The 19,486-nt window shown below is 40.1% G+C and overlaps 1 protein-coding gene across 1 annotated transcript; it reads left to right on the top strand.

Annotated features, from left to right (window-relative positions):
- Positions 1-6,242: 6,242 nt before the first annotated feature.
- On the top strand, positions 6,243-13,373 carry LOC113131904 (opioid growth factor receptor-like protein 1). Its single transcript, XM_026309658.2, has 7 exons — positions 6,243-6,560; positions 7,325-7,411; positions 7,577-7,655; positions 7,940-8,018; positions 8,604-8,670; positions 9,159-9,304; positions 10,187-13,373. The coding sequence occupies exons 1-7, from the start codon at positions 6,375-6,377 to the stop codon at positions 10,716-10,718; spliced, it is 1,176 nt and encodes a 391-aa protein (XP_026165443.1). The 5' UTR covers positions 6,243-6,374; the 3' UTR covers positions 10,719-13,373.
- The last annotated feature ends 6,113 nt before the right edge of the window (positions 13,374-19,486 follow it).

The following is a 19,486-nucleotide window of genomic DNA, read 5'->3' as shown; positions in this document are numbered from 1 at the left end:
TGCAGCTCCAATTGAACCAAGTCAAAAGGGCACTCCTGAATTAGCTGAGTGATTGAATTCCCATGATAGGCCGGCTATAAACACATTTGTCTCTGTGACGTCAGTGTCTAAATGATCCTGCTTTCATTTTAAGCCACCTGAGAACATCTAAGCACATCATTAAATAGCTAAATTGTTACAGGAATAGCAAATTACAGTGCTGTAAATTTTTGTGCTTTTGGTCACTCAGTCAAGCACACTATCTACCACGTTCATCTTTTGTTTATTACAAAACAAGAGTCATTTAAAGTATCATTTTCTATATATAAGGTTTATGTCTCTAGAAAAGCAAATTTTGAAAAGTAGGTTTTCCTTTCATCTTGTTTAATTCTCTAAGAATGTAGTGTTGACTTTCATTATTAGTGAATGTTTGATTTGTATCTTTCACAGGAAACACTATTCTCTTCAACTTTAAAATACCTCTAATGGGGTTTATTTATAATTAATGCTCAACTTTAATATTAATAGAGTGGTTTACAGATGCGGTTTTGCAGATTATACTGACAGAGTGTGTCATAAACAAATGGGACACTGTAAATTAAACATGCAGCAAGACTATGGCAAAATGTAAGACAGCATCAATCACAAAATTCACACCACTCAGTCTTCTATGTATACTGTAATTATGAGCTTCAGTGCCACATGCAACAATTGCCCCCTTCTCTTTGCACATACATGCAATCTGAATACATGCAGATCAGTATGGGCAGTCATAGCCTTCATGGAAAGTCAAAGAATAGAGCAGCAATTAACAGAAATTCCACAAAATGAAAACCAAAGCCTACAGATGTCACACTGCACGTCATTTTAGCTGCCCGAGTCAGAAATGGCCAATGCTTGTCTTGAAATATGGTTAGGTTTGGTTGCACATTGAACACAGAGGGTTGGCTCTTCTGTGGAGTAAGGTCTTGTAGAGCAACGCTCCTTTTGGCAGTTTAGTGATGATGTGTGTGACCTCAAAAGTTTGCATGTTTATAATGCTGTGCAGATTGTATATGTCTATGTTTTAATTACCTCAAATTGCAGGTGGTACAGTGGGGCAGTGGTTAGCACGGATGCCTTGCTTCAAGAAGGCTCCAGTTCAAATCCTGTTTTACCCTGGGGCTTTTCTGTGTGGTGTTGTCCCTGTGTCTGTGTGGGTTTTCTACAAACATATGCAGTTTGGGGTTAGACTAATTGGTGACTAAATTGCCTGTAGGTGTGAATGTAAGTGTTTGTCTCCATGTGCCCCCCCCCCCCAACCCTGGACATTGCAGAATAAGCTGTAGATAATGGACTATTTATATATCTGTCCAATAGCACTTTTACCTTAGTGGTGTTCCAGAAGGCCTCCAACACTGCTAACACCACAATGAGTTTGGGTATTTGCAGACTGTGCTGTCCTCTTGTGTATAGCTAGTATAGCTGTTTTGAGAATTGCAGGAATTGTGTGTATTGGGTACATTATCACATAATTTTAAGCTTGCAATTAAAGTTTGGTCAGCTGCATAGAGACTGCAAACCACCCAGAGGTACTGCGTGGTCATTATGGTTGATGGTTTCTCAGTGTATGCTTAGGTAGTGCTGCACTTAATGGTAGTGACACGCCCAGGTTAATCCCTAAGGGAACATAACAGCTTTTAACACACATATTACTTTCAGACACACACACACACACAGAGAAACTGCTCAGGAGGCAAGGAATATTGAGCTGTTCTTTTCACTCTGAGGCCTCCTCTTAGCAAGAAACATGCTGCTTCTGTGCTGGCAGCTACAGTATTTTAGCCCCGATCCCATGTGTGCATGAGTGCTTCTCTGTACATAACAAACATCCTGTATTGTTGTTATTTGCTCATAGGCACACAGACCTTCATAATACATGAACATAAACACATGATGCAGAGGGACTGGTGAACAGACATGCTGACAGTATTATGTTGAAGACACTGCTCCCTGGTGGTAAATATACACTAAGTACAAGCATAACAATGGAAGAGGTTAAACCTCAAATCAACTCCGTTTGGCTTTCATCATTAATATAAGCTGTTGTTAGATATTTCACCTGTACTCTCCTCTTAATCTTAATGTCTATCAAAAACATTTACAGACATTACTTAGTACATTGTCTTTAATCATTAATTATATTATTTTATATACAGTATACTTACAAACAGCACCTCAGAGAAAACATTCTGCACTTCTGGAGAACAGCCAAACTCCACACAGAAAGACCCAAGTCAATCCAGCATGTTCTTCACCTGCTTCTCATTTAGGTAAATCCTCATTTTGTTGGCGGCTGGCAGTGTGGTAAGGGTCAAAGTAAGGGTGATCATATATGGGCTCTGGTATATCGTTACCAGAACTCAATCAGAGGAATTGGATTGGATTGAACACAAAAGAATGCTTACTGTCAGAAGACTCTTTTGTGAATGACACAATGTATTGCAATGCAATAGAAGTAAGTACATACAGTAAAAACACACAGCAGTGAAACCTCTCTGGTTATTTTGTGCTTATGGGTCGATGAAATGCTAATGTTGTCAGTGGATGTTCTTCCATCTTTAAATTAGAAACATTGGGTTCTGTTTACATCTACTATTAAAGTTGGAAGGACAATGTTTGTTTTCAAAAGCCTGTAATACAGATGTTTTGATTATAGTACTCATCTCATTACAATGTATGGGACAACATAATTCTCTGATTAAAAATCAATGATTAAAAATTATTTATTCACGCCAAACACCAAAACTTATTCTGTAGTCATGTAATTTGGAAGTCCAACATGCATGATGTCCAATTTGGATGTTAAACGTTGTTTTTTTTCCAAGAATAAGACATGTGAACAGCAGCAGCAGCTTGCTGACAAAACAGAAACTATGCTGTTGTAACTACACTGTACTATGAACTCTCGATGACCTCATTTTGCAGTTTCACTTGATTTCAACATTTCAGAGATTTTTTTTCTAACTGGAGAAATGACTTTGTCCTGACCTTAGTAGCTGGTTTCTAGTCTGGTTTCACCCACTGCAGCAGCAGCCACAGCTGGAGGCCTGGGCAGACCTTATGATCTGGGTCACATTGATGTCATGACATTCAAGTTGGCAAGAAGTGCAGCTTCTACTGTGAGCCTACTGGGGCTGGGTGTGTATTTGCTTTTCAAGCTTATTTTGCTGTGAAGTACCACTGAAAGAATAAGAGGGTGACTTTCTCTGTTTCTGTTATTTACCACAAATCTCTTACTGAGACTAGAACATCCGTCCATCCATCCATTTTCTATACCCACTTATTCCGGTTTAGGGTCCCAGGGATCTGCTGGAGCCTATCCCAGCTCTCTCTGGGTGAAAGGCAGGGGTACACCCTGGACAGGTCACCAGTCCATCACAGGGCCACATAGAGACAAACAACCTCACACACTCACACTCACTCCTATGGACAATTTAGAGTCACCAATCAACCTGACATACATGTTTTTGGACTGTGGGAGGAAACCAGAGTACCTGGAGAAAACCCACACAAGCACAGGGAGAACATGCAAACTCCACATAGAAAGGACAGGTTGCGAACCCACTCTTGCTGTGAGGCAACAGTGCTAACCACTAAGCCACCATGCTGCCCGAGACTAGAACATACAAATGAATATGACTGACTTCTGACACAATCTGTTGTCCATAGCTGCTTTACCCTATGAAAATGTCTCCTTTAGTTCATTAAAGCCATGTAGCCTCTGATTTGAGTTGTGCTGTGTGCAGTGCCACTATGCACAACCATACACTGCGTTGATGGGCACTTGACACCAAATTGCTGTGAAATAACTACACATACTGTACACCTGTACAGACTTAAAACTGGTTAGTTAGACCATGGCATTTAGGAGAGACCTAGGGCTCATGTAAGCCTCTGCATCCTGACACTCCAGCTGTGCAGACTGAAAACACAAATAATCATATATCATATAAATAGCATCACCAAATAATTTTCACCATTCATTTGCTATAAACTGTAATTTGCTCAGCAATTTTAGAGTAATGGCAGGCTGACATATTTTTTCATGACCAGGACCTCCCATCTGAATTCCATCTTTTGTGTTTCAGTCTGCTGCACCTGGGCTATATGAACCAAACCCAAAGCCTGGCTTCAGCATGTGCTGTCCGCTTGCTCCAATGTCTTCTTGGCTAAAGCTAAAGCTAGCTTTGATACACAACGTTCAACCCATTGCCTTTATAGAGATTATATGATGACTTATAATAGAAGACATTAGATTACATTAAATGTGTAATTAAACATTATATCTGCCATATGATGAGGGACAGTGGTCAGACCCTATCACACACACACATGCTGCCAGTTCTCTGTCTTTGGATTACATAGTAAAGTGGCATGGCACCATTTTTTGATGGTAATGAAAATTAGAACCAAATTAGAAGGCTTGTTGTTCCTGCCAAAGTCTTTCTCAGTAGTTTTAGAGGAAGTTGCAATTCAAACTGAAAATGAAAGGACAAATAAACTGTCCACTTGCAGAGTTTTTCTAGCAAGAGAATGAAAGAAGTCGATCCAGTGGTGCTTCTGCGTCATGAGAAAACAAACACAGCCACATGGTGGGAAACCCCCATTTCTTTATAGTAGAAACTGTTGGTATTTTCCAGTGATTAGACAGTAATGACAACATATTCGTGAATACTATTTTCTATTTTGGCTCATGAATTGCTCTACATTTGTTGTGAAAATCTGAAATACAATGTACTCATATTTGCTCACAGAAAACACACAGAAAACACCTAAAGACAATGCTAACATTCACTACATTTGACTTTTGCTGACATTTTGGTCAGTTTGCCATAACAACAAATGCTAGGAATTTGTCATGAGAGAATAGATAATTATTCACAAGTAACTTTATTTAGTGAACAAAAGATCAAAAATGAGAAGAAAAAAAAAGGTTCTAACGTTCTGGCTTAGTGGCACGAATCAACTTGGGTGGGCGTGTGGGGTTGGATACGGTGACCTCCTCCTATCCTTGTGTCACATGAGGCTGCTCTGGTCCTGATGCTGCTGTTTCCGGGACTCTGTATGGGGGGGTGATTAATGCCGCAGCCGTGTGATGAGAAGCGTGGAATCTGACAGATACATGACCAGACTACACTGGTTACAATAGTATATACATAGTATATATATACATGACTACTCTATATAGAGTAGAAATATTTATATATATATATTTCAATTAAAATGCATACATCATATAAACACACAACATAAAATGTCATGATGTGGTTGTTCCTGAGTTTCCGGTTGGACCGCATACAGGTCGGGTTGGATTTTGGTTTCTGGTTTCCTGTGTCTATATATACCACCTGTCTGTGTTTTCGGATTTTTTTCCCTGTGCCCTGGTGATCCCATGAGGAAGCAATAAAGCTCTTTTTTGTCCTGCATTTGGGTCCTAGGCCTCTCCTTCTCCAGCACACCACCGCCACTTAACAATCCCATTTCATCTCATCCTCAGCTACCAACAATGTTGGGAGAAATCATTCTGACTGGCCTCAACAAATATTTATTTTTATTTCTGGGTTCTTGCTAAAGGAGGCAAATTATTTTGCATTATTTACTGGGAGTCGAATGTTGAATTTAAAGTATTCCACATAAAAATGCTGTGTACTGTCGCCAGAATAAAGGAAACAAAGCTCAAAATTTTCTAGTGGATAACCCCCTCCTTGTGATGGACTGGTGACCTGTCCAGGGTGGACCCCTGCCTTTCACCCAAAGAGAGCTGGGATAGGCTCCAGCAGATCCATGTGACCCTGGTTAGGAATAAGCAGGTATAAATAATGAATGGATGGATGGATGGAGAAACCTTTCCCACAATGGGAGGAATGAAACCGGAGTCCCCGGAGAAAATTCACGCAAGCACGTGGAGAAAAAAGTCAAACTCCCCACAGAGTTGGTGCGGTTTGGTTTTGAAATCCTCCCTATAGAGGTGATGATCGACAAGTGCAGTATGTTCAGAGCAGCACAGTTCTTTAGATGAATAGGAAAGTGTGGTTGACACTGACACGGACTGTAAATATAAGCAGCAAAACATCAACCTGAACTACTTGAAACAGATTTACTCCAAGAATACTACCTATGGCCGGCACATGCTTCACGTAAGGACGTGCTGCTGCTCCGTGGCACGAACAAACCCTCATAGATAGAAAGGCCGCGTCATCGCTGCTGATCTGGAAATCCCCCTTTTCTGCCATTGAAATGTTCCGGTTGGAGGACGGTGTGAGCCAAACGCTCTGCAAACCAAAAGACGGGGTTATGTAGTGTTTTGTGTTAAGAGGATACCAGAAGAGAACAGGTGTTGCATGTTTTTTTAGATGGGAAATCTGTTGGGCAGCTGGCGTTTCAAGGAGCCGAGCACAGTGGAGGAATGCGACTCGACGTGGGGTTCGGACTCGGAGAGCGACGATCCGGCGGCTGAGGATGACAGCGGCATCTCCGACTCCGTGAGCCCGGCGGAGAGCGACCGGGGCGCCGGAGACCAGGGGGACATGTCCCCGCAGGTACGCTGAGGGTTAGGCTGGATGCATGCATTCGTACAGTAAGGACGGGCGCACAGTGAGGTAACGTAGCAGCGCTATGTCGACAGGGCCAGGACACAGAAAGGGCAGGGAGCACAAGCTGTTTCATTCAGAATGTCCTGTAGACACACACACATGGCTGGAGCTGTACTGAGTACTCCTCAAACTGCTGCTTAGTGTAGTACCAAAATCCTATTTTATATAGTATTCTGTGTTAATACCATGTGTATTACACTCTACACACAAATCTCTGTTAGGTAATCATAAAAAATATTCATTGCCAGTATTGAAGTTACACAGTCAGTCTGCTGGTTTATGAAGGAGGTCAAATATTACTAATAGACACATTATTATGGCCCCTGTGCCCTGTAGCATCAGAGTAGTTCACTACATGGCTGTTGTTAGAATACTTAAAGAGAGTAAGTAAGCTGCAAGCTTTTCTGGCCAGTGGAAGTTAGCATGACCCAGATTGGATTTGAGAATTAGATCTAGTTTCTAGCATCCTTTTGCAGTGATTGCACAGCAGTGCTGATGTGAAGTGTCCTCCTTTGCTAGAAAGAAATGGATGATGACAGCCCTCGACTGCAAAAGCAAAGTCAGTGCTTTTAATTCAGCTGAATGGGAGATGGGCGCTACACTGCAGCTGTTCCAACATGGGGAGATTATTTTTTTCTGACATAGACTGCAGTTTCTTTTGTCTTTCCTTCCTTTATTTTATTTTATTTCTTTCTTGCTTCCTCTCTCAGCTGACTGACTCCCCACAGTGTGTCCCAAAGATGAAGCGGAGTTTCTATGCTGCCCGGGATCTCTACAAATATCGTCACAGTTACCCGGTACATGCCTACACACACACTGGAACAAAAAACATCTTCACTGTGGTGATAATGACACCCAAAAGTCTAGATACACATACACACATATGTGACTGTTGCTTTGTAACACATTCTAAACAATGCTCTATGTGATCGTTTATATATCTGTGTAAAATATCTGTGTAGAACTTCAAAAGGTCCCGGCAGCCCAATGAGTACCGTAACCTGCGCTTCTACCTGAACAAGATCCCTCTAGTGCCTGATGGTGAGCTCACACACTCACACACACACAAACACACACTTTGTGTATGCAGATCTCGTGCCACTGTGGAGAGATGTGATGTTAGCTTTGGGTTTAGTCAGTTTTGTTTGGCAAAAGCTCTTGTTCATCTGGGAAAGACCACCAGATTAGTGAGTGATTCACTGCTTAAACATGCTTTCTCTCCCTCTCTCTCTCTCTCTCTCTCTCTCTCTCTCTCTCTCTCTCTCTATCTATCTATCTTTCTCTCTCACACACACATACAGCTAATTAGCTCTGTCTCTTCTCAGGTATATATATAGAGGAGATTCTGACTAAATGGAAAGGGGACTTTGACAAACTGGAGCACAATCACACTTACATTCAGTGGTGAGTTGACTGAAAATCTCCTGTTGACAAGTTAGTCAGTTTTGCTGACTAACTTGTTTCAAACCATGAACCTTGTACCTTACATATATAGGCTGCATACATGAGTTTGTGTAACTACTAAAAATGTCTCAGGCGTCTGTAGAAGGAATGGAAATAAGAAATTGCATTGTTCTTTGTTCAATCTTCACTTGTAACAGGACGAGAAACATACTTTTAAGATGAGAACAAACCTTTGTGTGAATGCAACACTATCTGTGAGTAGTTATTGTTAGCTGGGGTTCCTGGAGTATATTAGTATAAAGTTCAGCAAATCCATTAAAAGGGCAGGACAGAGCTGCTGACATTAGCCGTAACCCACCAGGACCAGCTTCCACATGAACACTGTGAACACATAAGACTGTGTTACTATTGCAGGTAATGCTCATACATCTTTAGACCTGTGTAAGGAAGCAGTAGTACTTTATAATGGAGAGCAAAAAGCAACCTAGAGAATAAACATTATTTAATACCACAAGGTTTCATGGCATGGTTTTAAATAGTTTTAATTTCATTGTCTGTTTTTTTTTCCTTTTTCCTGTGTACCAGGCTTTTCCCATTAAGAGAACAAGGGCTCAACTTCTACGCACATGAACTGACTCAGGACGAGATCAAAGTAAGACACACAAGCAGACACATACACAGTTTACATACAGTGTCAGTGTTGCTATCTGAGCTGCCTGCTGCATGTCTGACATGTTTGCACTTCACTGCTTAAATGTTTACCATGGCTCAGTGAATCTTACATAAATACTAGTGAGCTGCTGCACTCAGGAAGGTTGGGTGTTCCTTGTGTAAAGCAAAGGTTCACAAAAGACGTCGGTTTGAGCATCATTGATGTCTTGGGTTTACCCACTTAAACGTTTTTTTTTTTTTTAATCTTGTTTTCCACTAAGTTTCCTTTGGTTATGTGAATCTGTTCTAAAATTAAAATAAAAGTCAGTGAAGAGTGCCTGAGAAAACCTGAGCTGTGGCTTTGATTAAACAAGTGTATATATACACAGAGATTTTATGTCCTGCTCCATATGATCATCTGATCAACCGGAAGCAAAGGTGGGTTAACCAGTCTGTTGGTCTCTGATCTACTATGTTGAATCCTCTTAGGAATTCCAAAGCACTCGGGAAGCTAAGCGGAGATTCCTGGCGGCCTATTCCCTGATGTTGGACTTCTACGGCATCAAACTGCTGGATAAGAATGGGAATGTAGCTCGGGCTCCCAACTGGCAGGAGCGCTTCCAGCACCTTAATGAGTAAGACTGCACACATAAACACGATGTGCAGGGATATAAAATTAAAGCCAGAATTTGTGCAAACTTCATGCTTGGTTGCCAATTGCCACTTTTGCGTCCTTTAGCAAGGCAATTATCCTATTGATGCAACTTATTTGTTCTTCTGTCTGCAGCCAAATGTGAAACAACACACTTTAAGACAACAAACAGATGGTTAAATGGTAATTGAAAGGGTGATTTTTTTTCTTTCACATCCTATTTTGATAGTTTCATGGCGTGAGAGTAGTCAAGGTGTTTTCCAGCCAAAGGACCACCTGAAAGCGTGTGCTTTTTAAGTATGTTTTTCTCCTTCTACCCAGCAAGGTCTCAGTGCTGTTACAATACCTCCTTAAGTCACAAACCTCCAAACCTTAGCATCCAATGTTACATTTTTCCATTCTCCCAACATCATAAAAAACAACTAATTCTTCAGCATAAAACAAATGCTCAATTTTGCTTTAAAAAAACAACTAAATATAAACAAAGACTTTTGCATCAGGTGCAGTGTGGTCTCTTGACCCTTCTTGGGACAACCAATCCTCAGGAACAACTAATTCTTAATAACTTAGGCTCTGCATTTTCAAAGATTTCAGCATACAAGTCAACTGCTACTGCCACTGTGACTTTTTCAGCATTAATTTTAGTAAATTTTTGCTAGTCATAGTAGTGAAAACCATAGGTATTGATATTAACAATGGCTCCGTTACCTGCTGGAGGATGAACAATACCCGGACACCTGTGTATTTTTTCTACTGTTATAAAGTACACAGTCTATCCTTACAGTCATGTAACACTTTACAAAGATCCATCAGAGTTGTTTTGTTTTTCTCTCTCAACTTAAATCTCCTGGTTTGTCCTGTTAAGGTCCCAACACAACTACCTGCGGATCACTCGCATCCTGAAGTCCCTGGGTGAGCTCGGTTATGAAGCCTTCAAGGCCCCACTGGTTCGCCTTTTTCTGGAGGAGTCACTGTGCCACAACACCCTTCCCAACATGCAGCACAGCGTCCTGGAATACTTTGTCTACACCATCCGCCTGCCAGCCACCCGCAGACACCTGCTCCGCTTTGCCCGCCAGCACTACAGGCCTGCCCATGCCTTTCTCTGGGGTCCACCACCTAAAAAGCGAGGTGGAGGTGTCAGTGCTAGAGGTAGCACAGGCACTGGAAGTAGTGGAATCAGAGCACCTGCTCCAACACCAGAGCAACAGAGGAGAGGGGATGAGAGCCCCACCTCCACCTCTGCTGTGGATGCTGTGATGTGCCAGGACCTGGCTGGAGGAAGACTGAAGGGCTGCACAAGCCTTGGGTCTAATATGCCAGGACTGCAGGCAGCATCGATGCTGGCAGGGGCTAGAGGAGACAGGAACAAGTACAGTGAGATTGTTCCTTTGTAGGGAATAGGGTTTGAATGTTATCAGGCTTTGAAAGCAGAAAACTACTTTTAAAATGAACTAATTGTAATTTTAAAAAAGCTGTTGCTTATACTTAGCATGCCACATAGGACACTGAGTTCACAACAGTTAAATAATAGTTATTATGACAGTTTGGAATCTGTTACATGTGTCAGTAGAATCAGTTCAGGTTAAGGGCTTAGCATAAAGTATGACAGTACTTCAATGCAGATAATTCAGATTTACTGTTGTAGAGATTATGCCCTGGGACTGAGTGTTTATTGGGATGGGATGTCATATACTGAGCAAAGCTAAACAATCTTCCCTTGGACCAAATCCCAAAAACATTTATACCAGTAGAGAGCCAAATGTATGTCGCAAGGCTTTTCTTCATTAGGGCTATCAACACAATGGCAATTTTACAGAAGTTTGCCCTATTTCAAGTTTTAGAACTGTAGCAGATAAAATGTGGTTAATAATTCCACATCATCTAAGAAGTTAAGGTAACCGCTGGTTGGTAAAATGATGGTTTTGGGTGAAAGTTACCTACTTAAAAATGTCGTAGCTGGAGCTCCAGTAAGCAGCAAGTTGATCTAAGCTCAATTCATACAGGCACTGTAAAGTAAAAATGGTAATGTGAAGAGAAAGTACAGGGAGATTTTTTTTCTGTGAAGTCACACCAGACAGACCTAGGAGCAAAAAAAAGCAGGAGTTAGTTAGTTTGGTAGCTGCTTTCTCTGAAAATTGTACAGAATTAGATAGCAAAAAATAAGACTTGTTGGTGACATCTATAAGACGCAGGAATAGACAAGCTTTTTAGTGGCATCGTTATTTTCCTATAAACTATGACTAGCCTGGCACAACAGAGATCCACTGGAAAAGTGGTGGCTAAAAATAGTATTGAACAATAAGTTTAAAAAAACAGTAGATTCCTGCTGGTGTTTTAAGGGAAAGGGAGCAGTGTAAATTCTGTTTAAAAATGTAGGTTACTGTCACACAGTCTTTATTTTTAGCGAAGCCTCTACTCATAAGTGATAACATTAAACTTTAAGATAGGAAAGTAGATAACAAGCTAATTTAAAGTCACTAAAAGCATTAACATCTGCTTTTAGTGGTTATGAAAGCTACTTTACATAGCAGATCATAAAAGATCAAATATTTTTTCTGATATTCAAATGATATTTTAAATTTCAAAATAAAAAGTGAGAGAGTCCTACTGTGGTTTTATGCCATCTAATTTGTGATAAACAGCACAGAACCATGCTGTTTTCAGCTGTTGTTGCCAGTAGCACAAAAACCCCAGTATGGCTGCCACAGAGTGTGTTGTGTCACCCACTAGCCTTCTATACTTCACTGAACAAGGTGACTGGATGTGGACAGTAAATGAAGTTAATTATATCAGACAGGTGATGTGTGGTGTTTTGCACTTTTTTGACAATCTGTGTCTTCCTGTCGAAAGCACTGTAGGTTTCTTCAAATCACAGGTCTGCATTTATAATCTTCTGGTCGGGAACTTACCACCATAAATATTATTAATTGTTCTAACATAACATCTATCCATCTAATACATAATTTTCTCCCAGGCTACACACAGTAGTAGGGGGTGATACTGTTGACTTTGTCCCTCTGAATATGACAGTTACATCTTAAATGTCCATTTTGCATGCCAAAAAATACCTCATAAAAATAAATTTTCCCCCACATCTGTTCTTTAATGAGGTTGCAGGAGTCATTAGCAGGTAGATGACTATTTAAACTGAACTTTCCTGTAGGAACTGTAGGAGCTTGGCAGCGTCCAATGGCAGGGTAAAGCAGATTTTACACTCATCTCTGAGAAGCTGTTCAGCATCATCACGCTCATCACATCAGAAGTTGTGAGCACCATCCTACTTGTGTTTTGGTTTTAATAACAGCCCAATATTGGAGGTTAACGTAGTTTTGTTGAACTCTAGGTAAGATTTCAAACACAATTGAGTTCTCGCTTGCAATAGATAAATCTCTGCTAAATTAAAAGCCATGTGAGGGGTGAGGCAGCAAAGATGCATACAACGGAGACTTCTTCCTGACTTTTTCAGCTGTTCTTCCTGTAGGATAAGGCGTTGTTTAACATTAGTTAACAATTCCTTACATTACTCCCCAGCCAAGTGTATCTGATATAATTGTAAAAATAACTTTTCAGGTGAATTGTCATAACATGGGCTCAAGTATCTTAATTTTTAATATATTGTACATATGTGTGTGTGTGTGTGTGTAAGCCTGATATTCTTAAGTGCCTCTTTTGTATTTTTCTGTTATCTGTATGCTATAAGGAGTATCCTTCCAAGATAATTTCCTGTATGTCCTGTTTTTTGTACAGCATTTTTGTACATTATTGTTTGCAATATACAGTATGAGTATTAATGTACAGTAACTAACATCAGTCCCCTAAGATGTGGTGTAGAGGAGGGGTTAATAACAAATAATACTTGAAATTGTTTGTATTTGGTTTATTGATTCAAATGTGATTGTTCCATAGATGAATATTCAGTATGCTTGCTGGACACACCAGTGTTTTCTCAGTGCTTTTCAGGATACAGTAGATTGTGACAATACATGGACATTTTCCCTAAAATGTGAAATTTGCCACACTTAAATAAAGCTGGGGCTGTGTATTAAGCATTTTGTCATCTGGAAAGTGTTTAACCCTCCTGTTGTCTTTTTCAAAAGTTAATATGTGGTAACATTGGTTCACTTCCATATAATTAACTAAAAATGACATTTTAAGAATAAGAAGAATAAGTGTTCCCCTCCAGTATACACAGATTATTTAGTCACTGTTTAGAAATGCAACTCAAAGCATTGTCAACCTAGAACTACTACATGTAGATAGAGACATAGGAGAATTATTCACAATAGTCAGTGTGGGTTAACAGCCATAATGGCTAAAGTATAGGTATCCAACCATCCATCCATCATCTATACCTGCTTATTCCTAACCAGGGTCACAGGGATCAGCTGGAGCCTATCCCAGCTCTCTCTGGGTGAAAGGCAGGGGTCCACCCCGGACAGGTCACCAGTCCATCACAGGGCCACATAGAGACAAACAAAGACAAACAACCACACACACTCACTACTTTATGGTCATGCACTATTTATTTTAAAGCAAATATGTACACCAGAAAATAAAGATCCTAAAGCCTTCCAGCTCCTCAGTCTGTGACTTATTTCATGCTTTATTTTCCAGTCTCACTCAGGTTTTTATACATGGTGTCAATAAACAAATACAAAGAATTAACACAAATGAACCTGACAATCTGAAGTGAGACTCAACACTTATAGTGTTTTCGCACGTCTACATGTTGAACATTTCGTGCCCCATAAGTGGGTTGTCTTCTACTTTATGTTACTTATTTTACATTTATGGTTAAACTTTCAGCTAATTAAACATTATTGAGTACATTTAATTTCAAACAGAAGTTGGAACAGATGCACAAGGAAATGTAGTCTTCTTGTACATGGGTGTGTTAAATACCTGTCACCATAATTTGGTGTGCATAGTTGGAATGAAATATGTGTGTCTTTTCATAACAAGAAAGACAAACAGGTGATGCAAGTACAAACCCTTTCCTCTTTGACATTAAAATTGCACTTTTCTGCTAGATTACCTCTGACACACCCCTAAAACAACCTTTCATCCGCTTCAGCACAGTCAAAATTGACTGTGCTGCGAGTCACTGAACAGCCACAGCTGAGGCTGAAAAGACGTGACAAAAATGTCAGGTTGCTAAGGTAAAGTCTATGTGTCTAGAGAAAAGAATCCAGAGACTAGAGCATGTAGCACCACTGGAAGCTATAACTCAAGGGAGGAGACAAATGCAATCTGATTATGGTCCCTCAGTATTCTCCACTTGCGTGCTGGCTTGAATTATGTAACAGGATCTTTCATCTCTACTCAACATTTGATGAATCTGAGATGATAATCACCAATGATCGGCAATAAATGTAAATGTCATCAGTTCCTGTTATACTTGGCTGAAATATCTTCCATCAGGATTGTGAAGAACTCCCTGGATTAGAGAACACGCTGAGATCAGAGAGAGGGCAGAAAGACAAAGATGGCCAGAGTCTTTAAAGAATATCAGCAGTGTTGAAGTGCAACTCATCTCACTCTGACTGAACCTTTCTTGTCTTTCCCATCAGTGACAGCGTTAACCCTCAAAATAACTCGACACACAGCCATTAATGTCAAACCGCTGCCAACAAAAGTGAGTACACCCCTAAGTGAAAATGTCCAAATTGGGCCCAATTAGCCATTTTCCCTCCCTGGTGTCATGTGACTCCTTAGTGTTACAAGGTCTCAGGTGTGAATGGGGAGCAGGTGTGTTAAATTTGGTGTTATTGCTCTCAGTCTCTCATACTGGTCACTGGAAGTTCAACATGGCACCTCATGGCAGAGAACTCTCAGAGCATCTGAAAAAAAGAATTGTTGCTCTACATAAAGATGCATATTACTCTCAACTTTTGTTGCCAGCGGTTTAGACATTAATGGCTGTGTGTTGAGTTATTTTGCAGAGCCTTTAGCTATCAAGCTCCTCTCCTGTGGAACCAGCTCCCAGTCTGGGTTCAGGAGGCAGACACTCTCTGTACTTTTAAAGCTAGACTTAAAACCTTCCTCTTTGACAAAGCATATAGTTAGGGCTGGCTTCAGGTAACCCTGAACCATCCCTTAGTTATGCTGCTATAGGCCTAGACTGCCTGAGGACCATGCACTGAGCTCCCCTACCCTAACACTCCCCTCCCTTCCTTTCCCCTCTCCTCCTCTCCTCCCCCCTCACATGTATATTCCATCATTGAATGTCACTAACCTTGTGCTCTCTCTCTCTGTACCTTCTGCAGGTGTCCCTGGTCCTGGAGCTGTATATCACTGATGTGCAGTTACTGGCCCCACCAACCTGCAGTGTCTATTTGTTGTTTATTGTTACTGTTCTTTTCTCTCTCCTCTATCCACTCACCCCAACCGGTCGAGGCAGATGGCCGCCCAAACTGAGCCTGGTTCTGCTGGAGGTTTCTTCCCACTGTGTGGCCTAAGCTATTATGAGTCCAATCAACAAAACTACAGTGCAAGCTGAGAAATCAAGACTTGTCTTTCAGAAGTTGGAAGTGGTTAAACACTTAAATAGCTCAAATTCCATGTGTTTGTGTAATTGAGTCTGTTTATGCATGTGTTTAAATGTGTTATGTACACTCTCCTAGTAGCAAAATGAGGAGGTCATTTATAATGTGGCAGGAAAAAAGGGGTGTTGAGGGAATGCAGGGCTATCTGATTACTGGTGTGGGGGTAGCCAAAAAATGACTCTTTATTATAGAGTGAAAATTATGTCCAATTATGAGTGTGAACAATACTAAATGCTCAGTAAAGCTGAGGAAAACGACAAAGTCTTTGTGTTTATTATGTGCCAACAGTTTGACATTACATATATCCATGTGATTCAGTGTTAATATACAGTACTGATTAGTGTGGTTTTAATTTCTAATTTTAAAGTGACAGAGTAGGAAAATAGAATTTGCCACAGCACTGTTGTGTATGCAAAAAAATATTCCCCATTCTCTCCATTTTGTTCTTCCTCAACATGCTGATCCAGACAGTAAATTATGCAGGCAAAATACAATGAAGATGCTGTGTTTGCATGACTAGTTGTGTTATACAGTATCAGGGGCCAATGGAGCCTGGAATCTGAGACTGCCCTTAGGGTCCCCTGTGCTTTCAGCAGGATGCCAAACTTAGCATGCTGACATACCTACAATAACAATACAAACAACCTGATAGTTAGCTTGATTCAAGTTTACCATTTTAGTTTAGCATGCTACAGTGTTAGGTGCTAAGAGTAAGAGCAAAGCTGAGGCTGATGGGTATGTCAGTAGTTCTACAGGTATCAGTGATCACCTAAATTATTTCAATTGGGTTTTGTGGACTAGCTGCTCCGTTCAGACTATATCAGGTTAATCACAGGTGCAACAGCATCCCCAGCAATTTATAAACTGTAGACAATGGCAAGAAGTAGCCAATGTGAGTTATGTTTATAATAATTTGAGTATTATCTAAAGTTTTAATTTGTTTAATTTAGATATTTTTAAAAAGTGAACAACCCTTATATTTAATACATTAAAGTCTGGTCATTTAAGTTCAATCCTATGGAATAGTAATTATTATATCATTGTTTCTATTCTCATCTCTTTTGGAGCCCGCTTTTAGCATCCTTTTTAGTTGCGTATGTGCTCACAGTTTATTCTTTTTCTGCTTGTGCTGTGTTTGCATTTGCTTGATGTCATATGTGTGCATGCGTGTGTGTCTCCAGTTTGGCACCCTTTTCAGCATTGTTCCCCAACAACAGATGGCATCTCCATGTGCTTCCTGTCCTCTCGTCTTCCATTTCCTCCCAGCGTGTTCTGCTGCATGCTGCTGTGCATTTAAAGAGATAGCTCACAATAATCTCCTCTTTCATCTAAGAGTGGAGACACTGAGCGTTCAGAAACTGCAGGAGACTGGTAATCATTAACACTCATTTATTTTCACAGCAGTATGTCTAAAGGCAATATCTGGAACACAGCAGTGTGCACCACAGTGGTACTTTTTGTTTTCAAGGTTTTGACAGAAACTGCCACTTGCCTGTCTGCAGATGTCAATACTGAGTCTGGCAGCTGAAGCCTGAATGCTGCTGGTTCTGGCAGATTGCACTGAGCAACTGGAGAAAAAAGAAAACTGTGAAATGTAACAGTTTTGTGTGTCTTATTCCCTTGGTCTGCCAGGCAATTCCCTTCAGTGGCTGTTTATGGCAAATGGGATAGTTTTCTTCATTTTCCTGAGCAGTTTAACAAGAAATTCCATTTTTAAATGAATAGGTCTGACATCAGATATCTTGTTTTCCCATTGTTTCCAATTCTAATTAAATTCTAATACTACACAATTAAATCAAATAGTCTGAAATTTTTCATGCGTCAAATGTCTCTCAAATAAGCCTAAAATATTCACTATGTTTGGTATTAAAATATGGAAGCATTAAGTGGACTGTAATTTAAACTTCTAGACAATGCTTGGCCACAAAATGGCTGTATATGATGACAGAAAGTGATGTAGAGGGCGGTGTTGGGCTTGCATCCCTTGTGGAGGCGGGCTGGGGGCCCCAGCTGTTGGGGCACTCATCTGTTTGGAGCTGGGGCCGGGGTGGCGGTGTGGTGTCCTGCTTTTGCTGTGTATGTAAGAAACTCGCACACATGCATGCTCACACACACACACACACACAAATATTCATGTTCACATGCACATTTCTATGGTAGTTGTCTGTCTATTGCTGACACTGTAAATTGCATTATTAACATTATAGGTATTACTATTATATTGCACTATCACTGACGATAGTAATGCATTGTTGTTGTTAGTGACTTTGTTTCACATTGTATTGCTGACATTGTATAAGCATTGTTATTGTTTATATTGCATATGCATCACTGCAGTTGCTGTTTTCTATTGTCTGTTGTTTTCTCTCTTTTTCTGCTCTTTCTCTATCCAGTTCAATTCAATTTCAATTTATTTTATTTGTATAGCGCCAAATCACAATACAGAAATCTCAAGGCACTTTACCCGAAGGCACTTATCCCTACCCTTCTATCCGACTCCCCCGACTTGTCTTGTAGATGGCATCATCAAAATAAATAAGATCTATTCAACAAGAGGAGTTGGTTCAACACCTCTTGGAAAAGCAACTCTGTTGGCTCAATTCAATACTACATACCAAGCAGCCAGACAGGACAGGTTAAAAAAAATTAAATTAAATTAAAATAACAATAGAAAGCAGTAAATTTATACTTTAGATGTTTGTCATTCACCAGTATAAAATGTAATAATCAATCACGGAATTGTCAGCAGTACTTTTTTAATGCATTGTGTAATTTTTGAGGATTCTATGTATAGTAATAATTTCACTCTCAGAATTTGGTCCCTCAACTATAGTAAAGGTTATTTTAGCATAGCTACAATGTCAAATTTCGTTACTTCACCACTAGTTTTGCAATTTGCATACAAGCACTCCATAGAGTTTAATGCTTCTTTGTTACTGAAAAGAATGAACAGTTCATCGTCTCACATAGATTTACACAATAAATAAAGCTTGTCAAGCAGACATTTGTAACTTTTTAGCAGTGACTAATTATCAAAAGTGCAAAGAAAGTGAAAAGTGTGATTTTGCTGCATGTTGCCAGATTGGATGGTCAACAATAGGTCTTGACTACATATTAAAGTATTTGGTATGTTTTTAGAGTTAAAATTGATGGACTGAGAGCAGTTTTTTTCTGGTCTAGAAAAACACTTTTCATGTCTCTGCACTCCTGGTAACCACATGAAACACAGATGAAACCTCAAAACAGCTGTATAAGCATTCACTTTTAACATAAACACCGGTTACAATTTTGAAAATTCAAAGCCTTGTAAGCAGAGGCATATATCTCCTCAATACCCTGTATTATTTACTATCAAATACCTACACTCTTATTTTATTTCAGTCAATCATTCTTACAAGGAATCTATGAATAGGTTTCCCATTATGGGAGCAGTGCTTATTTCAGTCAACTTAGCATGAACAACCCCGTGCATTACCACTAGTAATACTGTACTTAGTGTTGTATATGAAAAATTTTGACTTTGAAGGTGACTACTATGTTTCAGTCTCCAAGACAGGCTGAAACTGCAATCAGTTTTGCTTTCAGGGGCTTTCCCTGCTTTCTGTCCTGTGGTAGAA

This window comes from Mastacembelus armatus, chromosome 15, assembly GCF_900324485.2.
Source record: "Mastacembelus armatus chromosome 15, fMasArm1.2, whole genome shotgun sequence".
In the NCBI taxonomy this organism is placed as follows: Eukaryota; Metazoa; Chordata; class Actinopteri; order Synbranchiformes; family Mastacembelidae; genus Mastacembelus; species Mastacembelus armatus.
The sequence above is the reverse complement of the archived record's forward strand: the minus strand, read 5'-3'. Positions and strand labels throughout refer to the sequence as shown.